The sequence below is a fragment of the Pteropus alecto genome, unplaced genomic scaffold (genome assembly GCF_000325575.1).
Source record: "Pteropus alecto unplaced genomic scaffold, ASM32557v1 scaffold40, whole genome shotgun sequence".
In the NCBI taxonomy this organism is placed as follows: Eukaryota; Metazoa; Chordata; class Mammalia; order Chiroptera; family Pteropodidae; genus Pteropus; species Pteropus alecto.
The window spans coordinates 17,920,982-17,936,728 of record NW_006431919.1 but is presented as its reverse complement, the minus strand read 5'-3'; the positions used below and the strand labels follow the sequence as shown (position 1 = coordinate 17,936,728).

The 15,747-nt window shown below is 52.4% G+C and overlaps 1 protein-coding gene across 4 annotated transcripts in view; it reads right to left on the bottom strand.

Annotated features, from left to right (window-relative positions):
* Positions 1 to 9,288: 9,288 nt before the first annotated feature.
* The window catches only part of BNIP1 (BCL2 interacting protein 1), a 10,578-nt gene continuing 4,119 nt past the window's right edge, over positions 9,289 to 15,747 (bottom strand). The window contains exons 3-6 of one of the 4 annotated variants that reach the window (XM_006906522.3): positions 15,392 to 15,483; positions 13,063 to 13,164; positions 12,753 to 12,871; positions 9,289 to 9,906 (exon numbers count right to left, since the gene is read on the bottom strand). In XM_006906522.3, coding sequence (XP_006906584.1) covers positions 9,710 to 9,906; positions 12,753 to 12,871; positions 13,063 to 13,164; positions 15,392 to 15,483 — 510 coding nt within the window. In that variant the 3' untranslated portion in view covers positions 9,289 to 9,709. Of the gene's footprint in view, positions 9,907 to 10,922; positions 12,312 to 12,752; positions 12,872 to 13,062; positions 13,165 to 15,391; positions 15,484 to 15,747 lie in introns of those variants that run through there. The other 3 variants (XM_025043096.1, XM_006906521.3, XM_025043097.1) reach the window with 3 other exon arrangements.

Genomic DNA, 15,747 nt, shown 5'->3' with positions numbered 1-15,747 from the left:
TCTGCTGCTCTTTGTTTGAGATGCCGATGGTTTTACGTCGGCATCACTGTGGCACAGGGTCAAACACAGAGCCCCTTCTGTCTGCACACCGTCTGAGAGCGACCTCCTGGACCCAGGACGCACTGACGGGTCTCATACACGCGGAGGGCCCGGGTCTGTCCTTTCCTACCCTCCTCCACGCCCCCACCACCTGATTCTGAGCTCTGCACCCCCCAAGCACGGTCGCCTTCCCACGGGGACTAAGCGTAGGGGCCACCTGCGGACGGACACGGTGCCTCTCCATCCGCCCAACAGCCCGCGAGGCCGGTACTTTCGCCCTGTCCAGCTAAGTGTGTTTCAAAACTTTTGCTGATGAGTTAAATTTAATGGCACGTGGACGTGTTACAACCGTAAAATGTCGCATAACACAGAGGCGTAGAGAGTCATAAAGTCCCCTCCAGTTCGTGTTCGCAGTTGTACGCATGCGCACAGCGCACCCCCTCCCCCCCAACCCCATGCAAACACGAGGCTTTGGCTTGGATGTGGGGGGTCTCCCATCGACCCCTTCGTCCTGGGTCCGGCGCGGCCGTGCGTCCTGCAGAGCTCGCTGCCACCGCACAGGTCCCCCCTCGGCGTCTCGCTCTGCCGGCGACACCATGTGGATGCCAGCGAAGGTGGCGCAGACTCCCTCACGTGTCCAGGCACGGACACGCGCAGATCTCTTCCGACTAACACCTAGACGTGGGGGTCCCTGGTGAGAAGAAGGCGCGTCCTGTATCTCGACGGTCACTGCCACATTGCCCTTCTCAGAAGCTGCCTCCGCTCTCCTCGCGTAGTGGCGAACGGGGCTGGCGACTGTCACTATCTGAAGATTCGCTTGGTGGCTCGCAAAAATGTTTACCCCCCGTTCGCTCGCTGACTTGAAAGCCGGCCGAGCCCGCAGGCGGGCACCGGGGACACCGGGAAGAGGAGGCGGAGCAGGAGGGCGCCGGGTCTGGGGGATCCCGGCCCTAGTTCAGCCGGTCGTGTGTCAGGGTGTTGGATAGTGGCGAATGGAGCGCCCCGCCACACGGAGAGAAAACGCCTTCTTAAAAAGCAGAACGGCTGGTATTTATAAGAAAAAAGCAGAATATCTGAAAGTATATCACCTAAGAGACCTGGAAGAGAGGCTGGCGTGACATATAATAAACTAATAACAAAACAAACGAATAAGAAAAATGCTGTTTTTATTCGACACTGGACGGCATTGCTTCGCGGTGAACACGAACATACCTACTTTCTGCCGTTTGTTTGAAATCTTGGCATCACGCCGGAACGTTTGATGAGCCCTGAGTCCAGGTCTCTGAGGCCGCACGTGTGCAGGGACGGCGGGGACGTGCGTGGGATCTCTGGATGGACTGGAAAGGCAGTGGGCTCTCTCCCATTTCAATGAAGGACAGCAGAGCCCGTTGCTCTCCGAAACTCACAACTCTGCAGGTGTCAGGATCGGGGTAATGGGGGTGCCGGTGCCCATTCCCCCACACCTTTGCCAACGTGAGTAATTATCCATCTTGTTGTTGCCGCTGTGGCCGGCGAGGCATGATACCTGTTCCAGTTTCCTGCCGTGGCTTTCGAGTGGAGGTGGAGTCTTTTCATCCTGCATTGGCTATTTGTATTTCTTGACTCCCAACACCTGGGGCATCCTTGGGGCTTCTCGGTCCATGGACCACCCTGCCTTGTACAGAGGGCTCATCTGGTCCACGCCCCCAAGCTCCCGGCAGCACGCTGGCCCTCAAGCTAACCTTTCAGGGGTTCCCAGGGACCCCGACAGGCTCGCCCGACAAGCAGCTTCCAGAACCAGCTTACAGGGCAGAGATGCCTATTCTGAAAGGCAAGGCCATCTGAGTCTCTAAGCTCGGCGAGGCCCCTCTCCCGGCTCCCACTGCCTCCCTCCCAACAGACCAGCTCAGTCACGGGTGGGCTGGCTCAGAGAATTGCCCGGTAAAACACCAGCTGGTCTGGCCACACTGAGGGGATGATGAGGCTTGAGGCACACAATCGAGGGTGCATGCCACTCGCCAGGGCCTTGGGAAGAGTTTTCCACACTATAGATGCCACGTGTCATCTGTAAACGCTGTAAGGAGCCGAGTGTCATGCTCGGCCAGGATGGACCGACTGTCTCAGCTGTGCCATCAGACCTGACCTTCGGTCAACTTCGCCACTGAGTGGCGGTAACTTCGGTGTTTGTAAATTCAGGGGCCCCTGTGGGTTGGCTCCCTGAGCAGAGGGCCGGGAGGGGAACCCCGAGTTTCATATAGTGCTGTCATCTGTCTTTAACAGGGACAGGTCAGAGAAGATAATGATGCCTCAGTGTCTTCTGCTCGTTAGCGTTTTGGGATGAGAATAAGTCCCCTAAGTCACAAAAACAAACACATATACAATGATAATTGAGCAAAAATTTAAAAAAAAAAAAGACTTACTCTTAGATTTACCAAACTACTTCTAATTTGCAAAGTGCCCTCATATCTGTGTTTTCATTTACTTCTTCCTGAAACCCTGAGTGTGGAGCCTCTTGATGGCAGCGAAGAGCTGAGGCTCAGAGAGGTGTAGGAACTCACTCCACATCACGCAGCTCAGAGAATGCAAAGCCCGGGGATGTGTAAGGGTGCAGACACTGCGGGAACCAGTCAGGCGGCCCCTGAAAGCATCAGATCTAGCTACCACGTGACCCAGCAATTCCACTCCTAGTATATACCCAAGAAAAACGAAAACATACGTCTTCACAAAAAAATTTAGCATAAATGTTCATAAGATATTCATGATAACCAAAAGGTAGAAACGCCCAAAACATCCATCAACAGACAAACGAGTAGACAAAACGCAGTACATCCATACACCATATGTTATTCAGCCATAGAAAGAAATCATGTTCTGGTAACATGCTACGTCGATGAACCTGGAAAATATTACGCCAGTGAAAAGAAAGAAGCCAATCACTAAAGATCACACGCTGTATGATTTCAAGCCTGTGAAAGTCCAGAACAGGGAAATCGATAGACAGAAAATGGATTAGTGGTTGCTCAGGGCTGGGGGTGGGGACGGGACCTTGGGTTTGTTTCTGGACCTTTCTGGACCTCGGTTGCGCGGACTATAGTCACACTGCGGGTTGGCAGACTTCGCGGGTTGTGAAATGACACGCAGAATCCGCTGAGTGGGAGCTCGGGGTGGGGGTGGAGGGGCAGTTATCACCATCACCGCCACCTGCTCTACTAAACGCCTCCCCAATACCGCTTTTGAATCTCATTGTGGTTGCTTACCATGTTTTTGTGTAAATTTCCTATCTGGCCTACCAGATGCTGTTTCTGAGCAGTCGAAGGGAGCTGTCACTCTGGGCTCCGCGAGCTCCCTGGGGCCCCCTCTAGGACCCTTACCACCCTCTGCTGTGACTGTCTGGCTCTGGGTTGTCTGCGATGGGCAGGTGGGATTGTCCCTTTCGCCCCAGCACGCAGCACAGAGTGTAGCCGGAGCGCACGCTCCGTGAGATGCTGGAAGGGACCGGGTGCTGGTGGCCGCTGGGTTTGAGGTCCTTCAGGAAGGCAGCCAGCAGCTTGCCGAGTGTAACAACACACCCCTCAGCCCTCGAACCCACTGATCCTCACACCTGTTCAGGGGGCGGCGGAGAACCCCACGGAAGAACCACCTGGGCGAACCAGGAACGCCTTGCTTAGAAACTGGGACATTTCTGTCGGGGGTACCTGTCAAACGGTCAGATTAAAACAAATTGGCTGTCTCCTCATTTTTCAGTCCATGTTCATTTGCGACTTTTGGGGTTCGTTTTGATCCAGGGGCACTCTTTGCCAGCAAACAAGACTGCAGAGGGAGGAGAACAGAGGCTTTAGAATAATAAAGAAGAGAACACTGTACACTGAGCTCATTCATTGAGTTTTTTGTTGTTGTTGTTGTTGTTGTTTTTTGATGGATCGGTTTGCCCCGCCCACTCCATTCTGCTCACAGCCCTTTGCCCGTCAGAAACTCCACTCTGTCCTTGGGTCCTGATTCCTTGCCAGCCCAGGCACCTTCTTTTTGTTTCCCCCACATAAAGCCCCACAGAGAAAGGGGAGGGAGGCCCCCCCTTTTGTTTGAGATTGAAAGCAGCGGCCATAGGGGTTACGGGGGGAGAGACAGTGAGAGTTTTGTCACCCCTAAGAGGTCAAGGCCATTGGTTGTCTCTGTGTTTCTGATGAGGAAACAAAAGAGGGGGGATCCTTGCCCAGGGGTGCATGGCCAGGAAGAGTACAGTTAGAACCCAGGTCTCTCTGCCACGGAAGGCCACACGGAGCGCAGTGGCCCACCACAAAGGAAAGTTGACCAGCGGGCCCTGGGGCTGTGCTGCTGGGGCCTGCGGGAGAGGGGCCGATAACACCCACCCTCCCCTCCCCCGCCGCAGCCCTCATTCCTCACAACTCCTATCTGGTATCTCTTAGATTAGCCCCCGGCTATTTTTATTCTGCCCTTGCGAAGGGAAGAAATCCAGCTTGGGCAAAGCCCCAGGCAGGGCCCCAGCGGAGCCGTCATTAGCCAGGAAAGAAAACCTCGCTTATTCCACATTTTACTGTCTTATTTTCCTTAGCAGCATCACCGAATGGAGCCGCCCTGTCAGAGGGTCCCCAGCAGGGCCTTTTTGTCTCCCGAAATTCACCAATGCAAAGTGCGGACGCCTGCTTTTCAGGCCAATGTGGACCTGTGTGAACGGAGTCTCAGGCCCCGGGAGAGTGGGAAGCGGTGTGACGGGAAAGGGAGGTTAGTACTTGGGTGGGAGACCACCTAGGAAGACCAGGGGCTGTAGGCGTAAAAAAAATTTAAAAAAATAAATAAATAAGGGATTGTAAGCTGACAAGGTCCTTGCAATCTGTGAGGTCAACCAAGGGTTGCCTCACCTAAAAAATAAATAAATTTTAAAAAATTAAAAAAAAAAAAGTGAAAGGGGACCAGGAAGGGGAAATGGGAGGCGTCAGGGAAGAGGACTGTGCGTGGAGGGAGGGGTCAGGGACACGCTGGCGCTGGCGCGGAGGAGCCAGGGACAAGCGAATGGAGATGAGAGGGGCCCAGAGCACGCCCGAGAGGTCTGCAGGGGAGGTGTGACTTCAGAACGGTGGATGAGGATGCTCCAGATGACGGTTAAAGCCGTGGGGCGTGGATGGCCTTGGCTTTGGCGGAATGTATCGAGGGCGAGGAAGGAAGAGATCGAAGCCAGCATTTAAGGCTAAGTAGACGACGAAGAAAGACGAAGAAAGACGAGAGAACAGCAGTTGCCAGAGGAGCAAGAGGCAGACGAAGAGAGCGGCTGCACAGAGTCGGGGGGCCCTGGGACGACCAGGGACCGACCGGCGACACGTGCTGAGAGACGAGGAAAGGCGGGGACGAACGTCCTCCAGAGGAGCAGCCTGGCGGTAATGGACGGCCTTAGCAAGGCTGGTTTGGGGGGAAGTGATGGTAGCAGAAGCCAGGCTGACGTGGACTTGCAGGGAAGTCGGGCAGTGACGAGGAGACACAGAGCCGTGGCCCACGGGGAGCAAGCTCTCCCGGGCCCTGTCCCAGAGGCACTCTCTCTCCCTCCAGATGCCCTTGTGGCGCCCGCTGCACAGGCACCGCTGTCATCCGGGGCGTCATACTAAGGGGAGCCCTCAGGGGTCTAACACACAGCGGGAACTCGACAAATACTAGATGCTTTTGATGACCGTTACAGTCATGATGAGGAAGACGATGGAAAATACAGACTCTTGAAGATAAGAAAACCTCTTGTTTGGCAGATTGAAAGAACAATTGGACTCCCTAAAAGGTCGAATAGGAGTGCCTGCTCTCCCTGGTCACTCATCCTCAGTCTTGTTTGCTGGTTCCTCTCTTTCCTTTTCTTTATTTCTCCTTTATATGTACTCGGATCTCTGGGTGATCTCGTCCAACTTCATGGCTTTAATTTCCACCTATGTGCCAGAGAGTTCCACATTCGTACCTCTAGCCCTGACTGGTCTCCCAAACTCCAGAGTTACATGGCCACCTGCCTACTTCTCATCTTGACCTGGGTGTCTAAGGCATCTCAAATGCAATGCGTCCAAAACCTAACTCCTGATCTTCTTCCTCCTTTGGTTGCTTAAACCAAAAATCTTGTTTCTTGCTTTTATTCCTTTAAGAATGATGTTCATCCCTTCAGAAAACCCTATCCAGTTGGTTCTAGCTTCAAAATATATCTAGAATATGACCACCTCTCTCCAGCTCTACTGCTTATCAGCCAAGGTACAAGCCACCATCATCTGCCACCTGGACAGCTGCAATTGTCCTAACTCGTCTCTTATCAGCCCATAAGTCGAATCAAGCCACTCTGCTCAAAGCCCTCCTAGGGTTCCCAATGTCACTCAGAGTACAAAACCAATCCTTCAAGTGACCTCCCTGGCCTTCCAGGACTTTGTCCCCCATCTCTGCTCTAGCCACACTGGCCTCCTTGCTATCCCCCAAAGGTACCGGTCATGCTCCAGTTCTGCACCCAGTCGTAACGTGTGGGTTTTTTCCAAATCTCCAAGCAAGTCTCTTGACACCAGCTGGGTGTCCTACAATGCGACTCAATTCTGACACTGTCTGGAGATGGTGGCAGATCCCACAGGTTAAGGGCTCGGTCCCACAAGACGGCCCCTTCTCTCCACTTCAGAATCCAACCAGAAGTCCAGGTTGTCACCTGTGCTTCTGACCAACAGGCTATAGATCGGAGGTTCCCATGAGCCCCTTCTTGGGTTCAATTTGCTAGAGCGGCTTATAGAACTCAGAGATATTACTTGCTAGATCACTGGTTTATTATCAAAGGACGTGACTCAGGAACAGACAGATGGAAGAGATGCCTGGGACAAGGTGTGAGGAAGGGCCATGGAGCTTCTACGCCCCTCTGGGCTCTCTCCTGATACCCGCCCTGCTTCATGTGTTCACCAACCCGGCTCTCAGAACCCTGTCCTTCTGGGGTCTTATGGAGCCTTCGTTACAAAAGCATGAGTGATCGAATCGGGTCGTGGGTGATTATACCCCATCTTCATCCCTCTCCCCTCCCCACAGGTCAGAGGGGGAATTTGCAAGTTCCAACCCTGTGATCGCAAGGTTGGCTTCGCAGGAAACCAGCCCCTGTCCTGGGTGGGGGGTGGGCAGTGCCCAAAAGTGACCTAACAAAATACACATCTATCACTCTCCTCATGAAAAATTCCAAGGGTTTTAGGAGCCCTGTGCCGGGGACAGGACTAAGACCAAATGCATGTTTCCTATTATAAATCCCAGTATCACAGACGCTTCCACCACAGGCCTTTGCTTTAGCTGGTCCCTCTCCCCTTGGCTGTCCAAACCTCATCTCCTCAGCGAGGCCAGCTCTGACCACTTGACTTAATGACCACGCCTGCATCCCAGAGCTCCATCGCCGGCTCCATTTTTCCCCCAAAACACTTATTTTCTAACACAGTGAATGACTTACTGGGTGTTGGGTGCCATCGGCCTGCCTCCGCGACATGCTGTGAGTTCCGTGACCACAGGGCATTTTCGTCTTGTTCGCTGTGTACCCCTAACCTGGTGCCTGGTGCGAAATGGCGCTGAGTAAATACTTGAGTGAAAGATGTCTTGACAGCTGCTCTCTACTTTTAATTCCTTGACTGTCGGCTAATTAAAATGTAGAATACAAGCTTGTCTTACTGTTTAGCAGTGAAAATTAGTCACTTGTGAAATGTCTTCCCAAGATAGATAAGTAGGCTTTATATATATTTTTTAAGAACCTGGTATCCGTTTTTTTAAAAAAAAAAATCCATAAGGGCTTTTCGTGTAGACTGAGGGACTTGGGCACATATTCAGCAAGACCACAGAGCGAATGTGAACACTGCCCCCTCCCGGTTGAACGTGGAGATGGCGGCTTCCTGCACAGCCAGCCCGCTTGGGAGGCCTTCTAACCCCCGCAGCGGATTTGGGATTGTAAAATAAATGTTACCGATGACATTTCGGAATGGGTCAAATTCAACACTATTTTCAGAAGGAGACGAGTAACCGAGGAATAAAGTGTCAAAGGGAGAATTTCAAAGGCGTACGGAGCCCACACATTTCCATATTGTGAGGAGGATGTTGACAATTAACGGGAAACTGTAAAGAAAAATGTTAAGACAGGAAAATCCTAACTTGATAACATCCATCTGCTGCCCTTACAGCTGGAATCCGAGCGGGAATTTTCCATCTGTGCTTTATTCTCAGCTTTAATTTGACTATAAATAAGACACATGCATGCCCGATTTGCACGTCTTCTGGGGCCAGAAATTGTTTGATGATGCTAGATATCTAAGTGTATCTACAGGCACACACTTTAATGCAGACTCTACTCATTAAACTCGTTAGTCTGAGGTATGCAGCCAAGCTCCTAACTCGGTCCCGTGACTGTCCGTCTGGCACTTAGCGGTTGCCTCCCTCTGCTCAGACAGATCTAAACAGAAGCCCGATGCCCGGGGCAGCTTTCCTTACCGCCCCTGCTGTGTGCTGCAGGAAACCCACTGCCCAGTCAGACGAAGCTGCACTTGCTACTTGTTCTCCTCTGACTCTGTGATCATCTGTACCGACCATCGTCCCCCGCTGCACAGGCTGAGGCTTAGCGACAGAAGGTAAGTAGCCCATGATCACGTGGCCCATTAGTAGTAGACCAAACTCTCAAAACCAACTCTCAGAACTATGCTTCACAGCCCACGCTCTTTCCACTTTCCCCTCAGCTCCCACATGACCCCTCCCAGGGCCCCTGGGGCTATAAATAGTGGGGGAGGCTGGGATTCCTGGGCGACGTGAGCCAGGACCATGGCACAGAGACACGGACACCTCTGGCCGGGCCTCTCCTGGGCCCTACCCCCTTGGCCTCAACAGAACTCGGGCCCTGACAGGCCTCAGCTTATCACCAGCGTCGCTCTCCTTGGTTATATTTAGCACTGATCTCCAAAAGAAAGGCGTGGGCCAGGCCCCGAGACGCCGCACACCCTGCGCCAGGCCAGGCTGCTGTCCGCTCAGCCTTTACACGTGTCGGGCGAGCCACCTGCAGTGGGGGCTGTTCGCACGCTCCTTCCTTAGCGCCCCAGAAGACGTTCTTCTTGCTCGTTGAGGGACGGACCACGGCTGCTTTACCGACCTATCTGTAACAGTCAGCATGTGGCTGTGGCTTCTCACTTCTTTGTTGGATGAACGAATAAATGATTTAAGTTCACGTCCTAGAAAATCTGGATATCAAAAACAGAAGCACACAAACAGCCAGAGCGATACCTCGTAAAACCACACGCAGTCCACTCTATTAAATAGTCAAGTTTATTCAGGGAATGGACATGAGCTTTCATCATCCTTCTTGCCTCGCCCCCTCTTCCCTCCACCAGACTGGCATGAAGGCCACAGCAGGAGAGGGAGAGAGGGGAGAAGCATCAAATCCGGGAGGGTGGTCTCTGAGTGCCCCGCGTGGCAGCCACCTGCAGCGGGTGATGGCTCGTGGGTCAGTGTCCCTGTAGGCGTCCTGATGACAGGTTTTCCTCCCCTTGCTCTGCTCGCCCTCTACAAGGCAGCCACCTGCAAAAGCCTGGGGGCCGTCTCCATCCGACCCGCTGGGCAGCTGGAGCCGACGGGGGCGCAGATCAGCTGGAACCTGGGCCAGAGCTCGGAAGCTCGGCTGGATCCTGATGCTGGAGCTTACAAGACAAAAGCTGGCCGCTCTAGGATCTTATAAAAACGGAAAGAGCCGCTTTTTCACAATATAGAGAACCGTAGCGAGGAAAAGGGCCAGCGCGAGGAAGATCAGAAGCTTGTCTGTCAGCTCCCGGCGATTGTATTTTGTGATGAGCTTCCGTCCCAGCTGGATGGTCCCCGACATGGACTTAAATTCTTCACTGGCATCCAGGATAGTCCGGGAAGAATTGACTGAAACATAAGAGGGAGGGAGCCTGACTCAGAGGCTGCGGAGCAGAAAACCCAAAGATGGCTCTGCCGGCTCCCAGCAACAGCACTGTGCCCTGAAGCCAGCGCCCCTGGGCCAGAAGCAAGGACGGGAAGAGACAGAGGAGCGAGGAGAACAGAACGGAACAAGGAAAGGCACTTCCCTGGGTTCCTGGTTCGAGAGTGACATGGTTTGTTTACATGCACTGTCGCAGGGCCATAACTGGGAGCCCTTGAACGTGGCCACCAGGGAAAAGGGTGGAGAGGGCTCTTCCTCACGGTCAAGGTCAGCCTCCTGAAGCAGGTAGGAGCTGCTGAGGACCGCCAGCCACAAAACCGGATGCCTGGCCCTGGGAGGTCTGCGTGGGGGCAGAAGCTGGGCGGCAGCCGGGTTTTCCGCCTGCGAGGGGCGCCCTGCCACAAGCCCTCACACGTACCAGTCCCTCGGTCCCTGGACATGGCTGCAGCTTTAACGATGTGACGCCCGTGCTCTGGACACTGCGTGAAACTTGAGAGGAGGCACATATCCCATAAGGCTCATTGTGCCCAGGCGTCAACTGTACTTGGGAGTACGGGTATCTGGGCCTGATGCCTGGGGAAGGTTTACCTGGCAACATTCTCCCAGAGTGAAACGAGGCATCATCAGAACCACCGGAGAGTGAAACAGTTAAGAGGAAAGGCAAGGGGGGAAGGCGTGTGAAATGTTTCGCTTTTGTAAGAAAGGGGGGATAAATGAAATTTAATTCATTAGTGCCACGCATGCCTGGAGGCTCTCAGAGGACGTAAAAGAATCTGGTGACAGTGGTGGCCCCTGGGGAGCAGACCTGGAGGTCAGGGTGGTCGGGGTGGGGGCTGTGCTTCTGTTTCCCTCCCGTATCGTCTAGGGCCATCTGGCCCCGTGTGGCGCTGAGCACGTAGAATGTGGCCAATCCAACTGCGATGCGTCTGAGTATAAAATACCCACGCGGTTCCAAAGACTTAGTACGAAGAAAAAAGGAACGTAAAATATCTCAATAGCTTTAATATTAATTACATATTGAAATGGTAATATTTTACATACGATGGGTTAAATAAAATACATTATTAAAATTGATTTCATGTTTCTTTTTACTGTTTTTGACGTGCCTCCTGGAAAACTGAAAGTTACATATGTGGCTTATATGATATTTCTATTAGACGGTGCTGGCCTAGAGGTTTTTTCCTTAACCATGTAATTTATATTACCTTTTCACAAGATGAAAAGTTATTAAATAAAGAAATTACTAGAAGAAACAGAGAAGTATTCCAAAAAGGATAGATAAGGGGGAAAAACAAACGAACACTGACAACAAAAATCCCTCTCAGCCATCTTCTCCGTGCCTCTGCATTTCAAAAACCGAGTAAGAACCTGGTAAGTAAAAACCCAATAGGCCTTTCTTTTTAAACCTTCTTCATAGAAAATTTTAAACCATCACGAAAGTAGACAGAATAGTACCATGAAATGCCAGGTGCCCATCACCCCTAGCCGAGAACCACCAATGCCCAGCAACCCTGGCCCCTTGCGACCCCCACGCAAGTCCCCCATCCCACGACTTTGCAGCAAATTCCAGGCATCATATCCCTAATAGGCTGTTTAAAAAAAAAACTGTGGCCCTACCAGGCTTTTAAATCAAGCTGAATTTGTGAGCCATAAGGAAATGATTAGAAAATGTGCCCCAAGAGCAGTCCTCAGAACCCCAGAACACATCAGCTTCTGTGCTCCCTTCCCACTACGTAAGTACATCGTCTGCTTCTGATATATGTGTTGGGGGCAAGGTGCCTGTCACCTGCATCGAGCAGAAAAGCCCTTGATTCAAAGGCCGGATGTCCCCTTTCTCACATTCTCCCAGGCTCTCCCAGGTTCAGGCCATGCCCCCAGCGTGCTCTTAGATGAGGGGACCAGCTGGCCTGAGACTAAGTGCCCAGATAAGTTTCAAACACAGGTGACCTTGGGGACAAACTACTTGCTTTCCCTTTTCTTTGGCCTGTTTGAATAGTGCACTGAAAAAAAAGGGGGTTTGAAATTACAGATAATTTTTAGGGGAGATAATGGTATTGTGGTTTTGGTTTTTCTTTTGTTTCTTTTTTGTTTCAAGAGTCTTTTAGAGACAGATATACTGAGATATCTGTGGCTGATGTCTAGGATTTGCCTTAAATTCATCCGGATGGGGGCACGGTGAGGACAGAGTTGAAACGAGATTGGCCGCGAGCTGACAACTGTTGCAGCTGGGTGATGGCTTCATGCACTCTACTCTGTCCCTGTGTGAAATCTTCCAACAGTGTCTCGAAAAGTAAACTCTTCTTCTGTTTCCTGCACAGAGGGGAGGGCCGATTCTCTTCTGCATGGCAAAGGAGCCGCCAGACGAAAGCTGCTGGAGAGAACCAGATGGTCTCAAGCTCCTGCTTCTGTGGCCTCTGACCACATCTTTTAAAAGGAGCTCACAGTGAAAATGACACTGGGGAGTATGACTAAGCTGAAGTCCGAGCCGACAAGCAGGTGGCCGGCACACTAACCATTTCTCCAAGCACTGATCCCCAAAGTGGCCTGGCCCTGTGGGTCCCAAGAGAGATCCCAGGCCCCTTGCCTGGCCCTGCTGGCACCCGCTCTGCAGGAGAGGGCCTGGGGATCTCTGCTTTTCACACGAGCCCCTGGGAGGGCTTCTGCTGGGGAACGTTTCAATGGGGACGTACAACTATAAAAACCAACAAGAGAAATAAGAGCGGCACTGTCACAGAGTGAGAAGCCACACAAGTCAGGGGGTGGAGGAGCCGGCGTCCCCGGGCCCAGCTCCCCGCTCCAGGCCCAGCTTTACCTAGTGTCTGCATGGCCTCCTCGCTCTGCTGCACCTGCTGGGCCATCATCCTGCTGATCCCCATGAGGCTCTCCGTGATGGTGCTGGATGTCTGGGCCAGGCTCTCTTTGGTGGTTTTCCTATAAGTCCAGAGTGGGAGGAGGGACGTGAACAAAAGCCTGGCTACGAGAAAGCCCACATGCAAAGGGGTCCCATTTTTTAATCTATGAAATTAGTACATATTTTTTTAAATGTTCAGTCAATGCCGATGTCTCGAAGACTGCGAGTGGGGACGCGCACCACTGCGACCTTCTGTGACAGGGAGAGATACCTTTGCCTTAAGAGGTCTCCTCCCTGGAGAAGTTCTGCTTTCTCTAGGTTGTCGATAGCGATTTTGCAAGTGAGATTCGCTTTCCTCCAGCAGGTCTGATTGCTGGAATCAGAAGGGTCACGTGTGAGTTTCTGTTGACGGCACCAGGCTGACAGTCAGCTCACGTCACAGCAGCTCTTCCTCCAGGCAGGGAGTGACAGGGAAGGGCACCCAGGGGTGGCCGGCAGAGTCCATCCCCACCTCCCGCCGCCTCTTCCTCTTGGTTGCCCCAGCACCTCTCATCTGGACCCTGGCCACCCCGGGACGATCTCCTACTGCCCGCAACTGTCCCTTTCTCCCGGGGCAGCGAGAGGGAGCCATCTGGCCATGGCGTGGCTGTCTACAGCCCAGAGAGGCTCCAGATTTCAGCGGAACCTCCAACTCCGCAGCTGAGCACACGAGGCCGGTTCTGTCCACCTCCCTCACACTTCACTGCTCTGCCCTGTGTACTCCTTGCTCCTGTTCCAGAAGAACCATGTCTCACCCATCTTTCCATCACCAGTACCTAGGACACTTTCTGGCCCATTAGTTGTTCAGTCAGCATATGCTGTAAGAAGTAAAAAAATCATAAAGACAGTGCGCTTCGCTATTTCTTCAAAGGCTGCTGTCCTGTACACGCCACAGACAAATGATGGACAACACAAACACACTGCATCAGCAGGGCCGGGTTCGACCTGTTTTATTTACATTCTTTGCCCGCTCTCCGCGTGACAGACAAGTCCCATTTGGTGAGCAGCTCCCTGGAGTTGGCCGTGCAGCCTGTGTTGATGGCTATAAAAAGGTACCTGGGTCCCTCGGAGACTCAAACTCACGCCCTAGAACTCTTACAACTGGCTCCTACCCACTGCGCTAAGCCCAGAAATTTGTAAAAAGTCAAACGTACAGTACGTGAACTGACAGGGTGGTTTTTAACAGCACCCCTATGTTGAAAGTCTTCAGATGAGCTCTCTGACGCCCGAACGGCAGCTGCTACACCATCTCACACCCGACATTTAAAAAGAATCCGTTACATTTTCAAACTGTTCGCAAGGGAGTTCTGCTGAGCCTTGCCATGCAGAGGTAAGGAGCGACAGTGGCTGCCCTCAAGGGGCCCACGTTTCTCCGGAAGGAAGACAAGCAAGCAGATAGTCACTGTTGGGTGTGACAAGCACGGGGACCCAGGCAAGCACAACTGCCGCTTCCATACGCATCGCCGAAGTCCAACTTTACCGCTTCCTCCCCTCTACCCCGAACGCCACCCACGGCGTGATCACGGCCACGCTCAACTCTAAACCCACGCTGAGCTGACTGTCCGACATGGCTCACCATACACAGGGAGGGGGTCCTCTTTACTCAGTGTTTATAATCTGAGTTCCCTTGGTGGCCGCGGGAAGCAAAAGTCATCATGACACAAAGTATCACTACTGAGCCGAGTGCCCCAGCGCCGACGGCCACTCACATCCCTCCCTACTACTGATGCTGGCCTCCACCCCGTCTGTTAGTCCGTCTCCCTCCGATCGCTGGGTGTCACAAACGCAGCTGCTGTCAGGTGGGAAGAGGCTGGGGCGTTACTCAAATCAGAAGCAAAGCCACAGACAAACACGGATGTGGCAGAGTTCGGCCAGTTAACGAGGGCGAAGAGGACGCCTAGGAGGAGGGTGGCCAAGCAGGGACTTTAAAAAAGAACGACTTGGCTACTGGAGGGCTGGGGATGCTGATGGGCCCTCGGATACTTGCGCAATAAAAACTCTCTTATCTTTATGGCACAAAAAGTCAAATGTGAAGGGACAGGTACTAGTTCATGACGTCGGACAATGTTGTTGGAAAAGTCCCCCAATTCAATACTAAGAAACAGCACAACGGATTACGTTAATCAAGTATCAGCACACGGCTGCAAACGCTCCAACTTTTTTTTTAACATAGCTTATTTCCATTTTTTGTTTCATTTTTTGCAGATAAAGTACCATTCAAAATTTTCTAAATTTTGATCCATCTTAAATAGATTCACTTTGAGTGGTCTTTGTGTAATACCAACTCTCTTTAGATAAAAGGAACCTGAATTACAATAGCAACCATCTTTTTGGCTCTGTTTTAAAAATATAAAATACAGTGTAACATTAAATATGCTTTAGTAAACTATGCCCAGATCCCCCTACCCCAAAGCCCCTGCTCGTCCCATGGAGAATTACCGATCTAGAGAGAACACTGAGTCTGTGTGTAAATGACACGATGAAGTCATTAAACTCAGGTTTACTAGGCAGCCCCGTCTCCCCCTCCCAGAAGCGAAGGACCCAGCAGAGGCCCCGCCCACCTGAGCATCTGCTTCCTGTGGTTCTCCACCTCCTGGAGCAGGGCCTGCTTCTCCGACTCCTTGTCTTGCTCTTTAGCCAACTGCTCCAGCTCCTTTGGGAGAAAACGGCTCCGTGTTAAAACGGTTGTAGAACCAGCACGGAGGCCAGAGCGCACTCCTGTGTCTGGCGAGGTCGTGCGACAGCACTGGAAACCCACGCTCCCCGTCCCGAGAACAGTGCACGCAGGATCGCCAGGGAAGCAAACATCTTCTCACGTAGGCAGCTGGGTTTATATGAAAGGAAGGACAATCCCGAGGCCCCAAAGTGAGGCGGTAACTAAGAGCCACACGGTCAGCCTATGAGTGGCATACGGCTG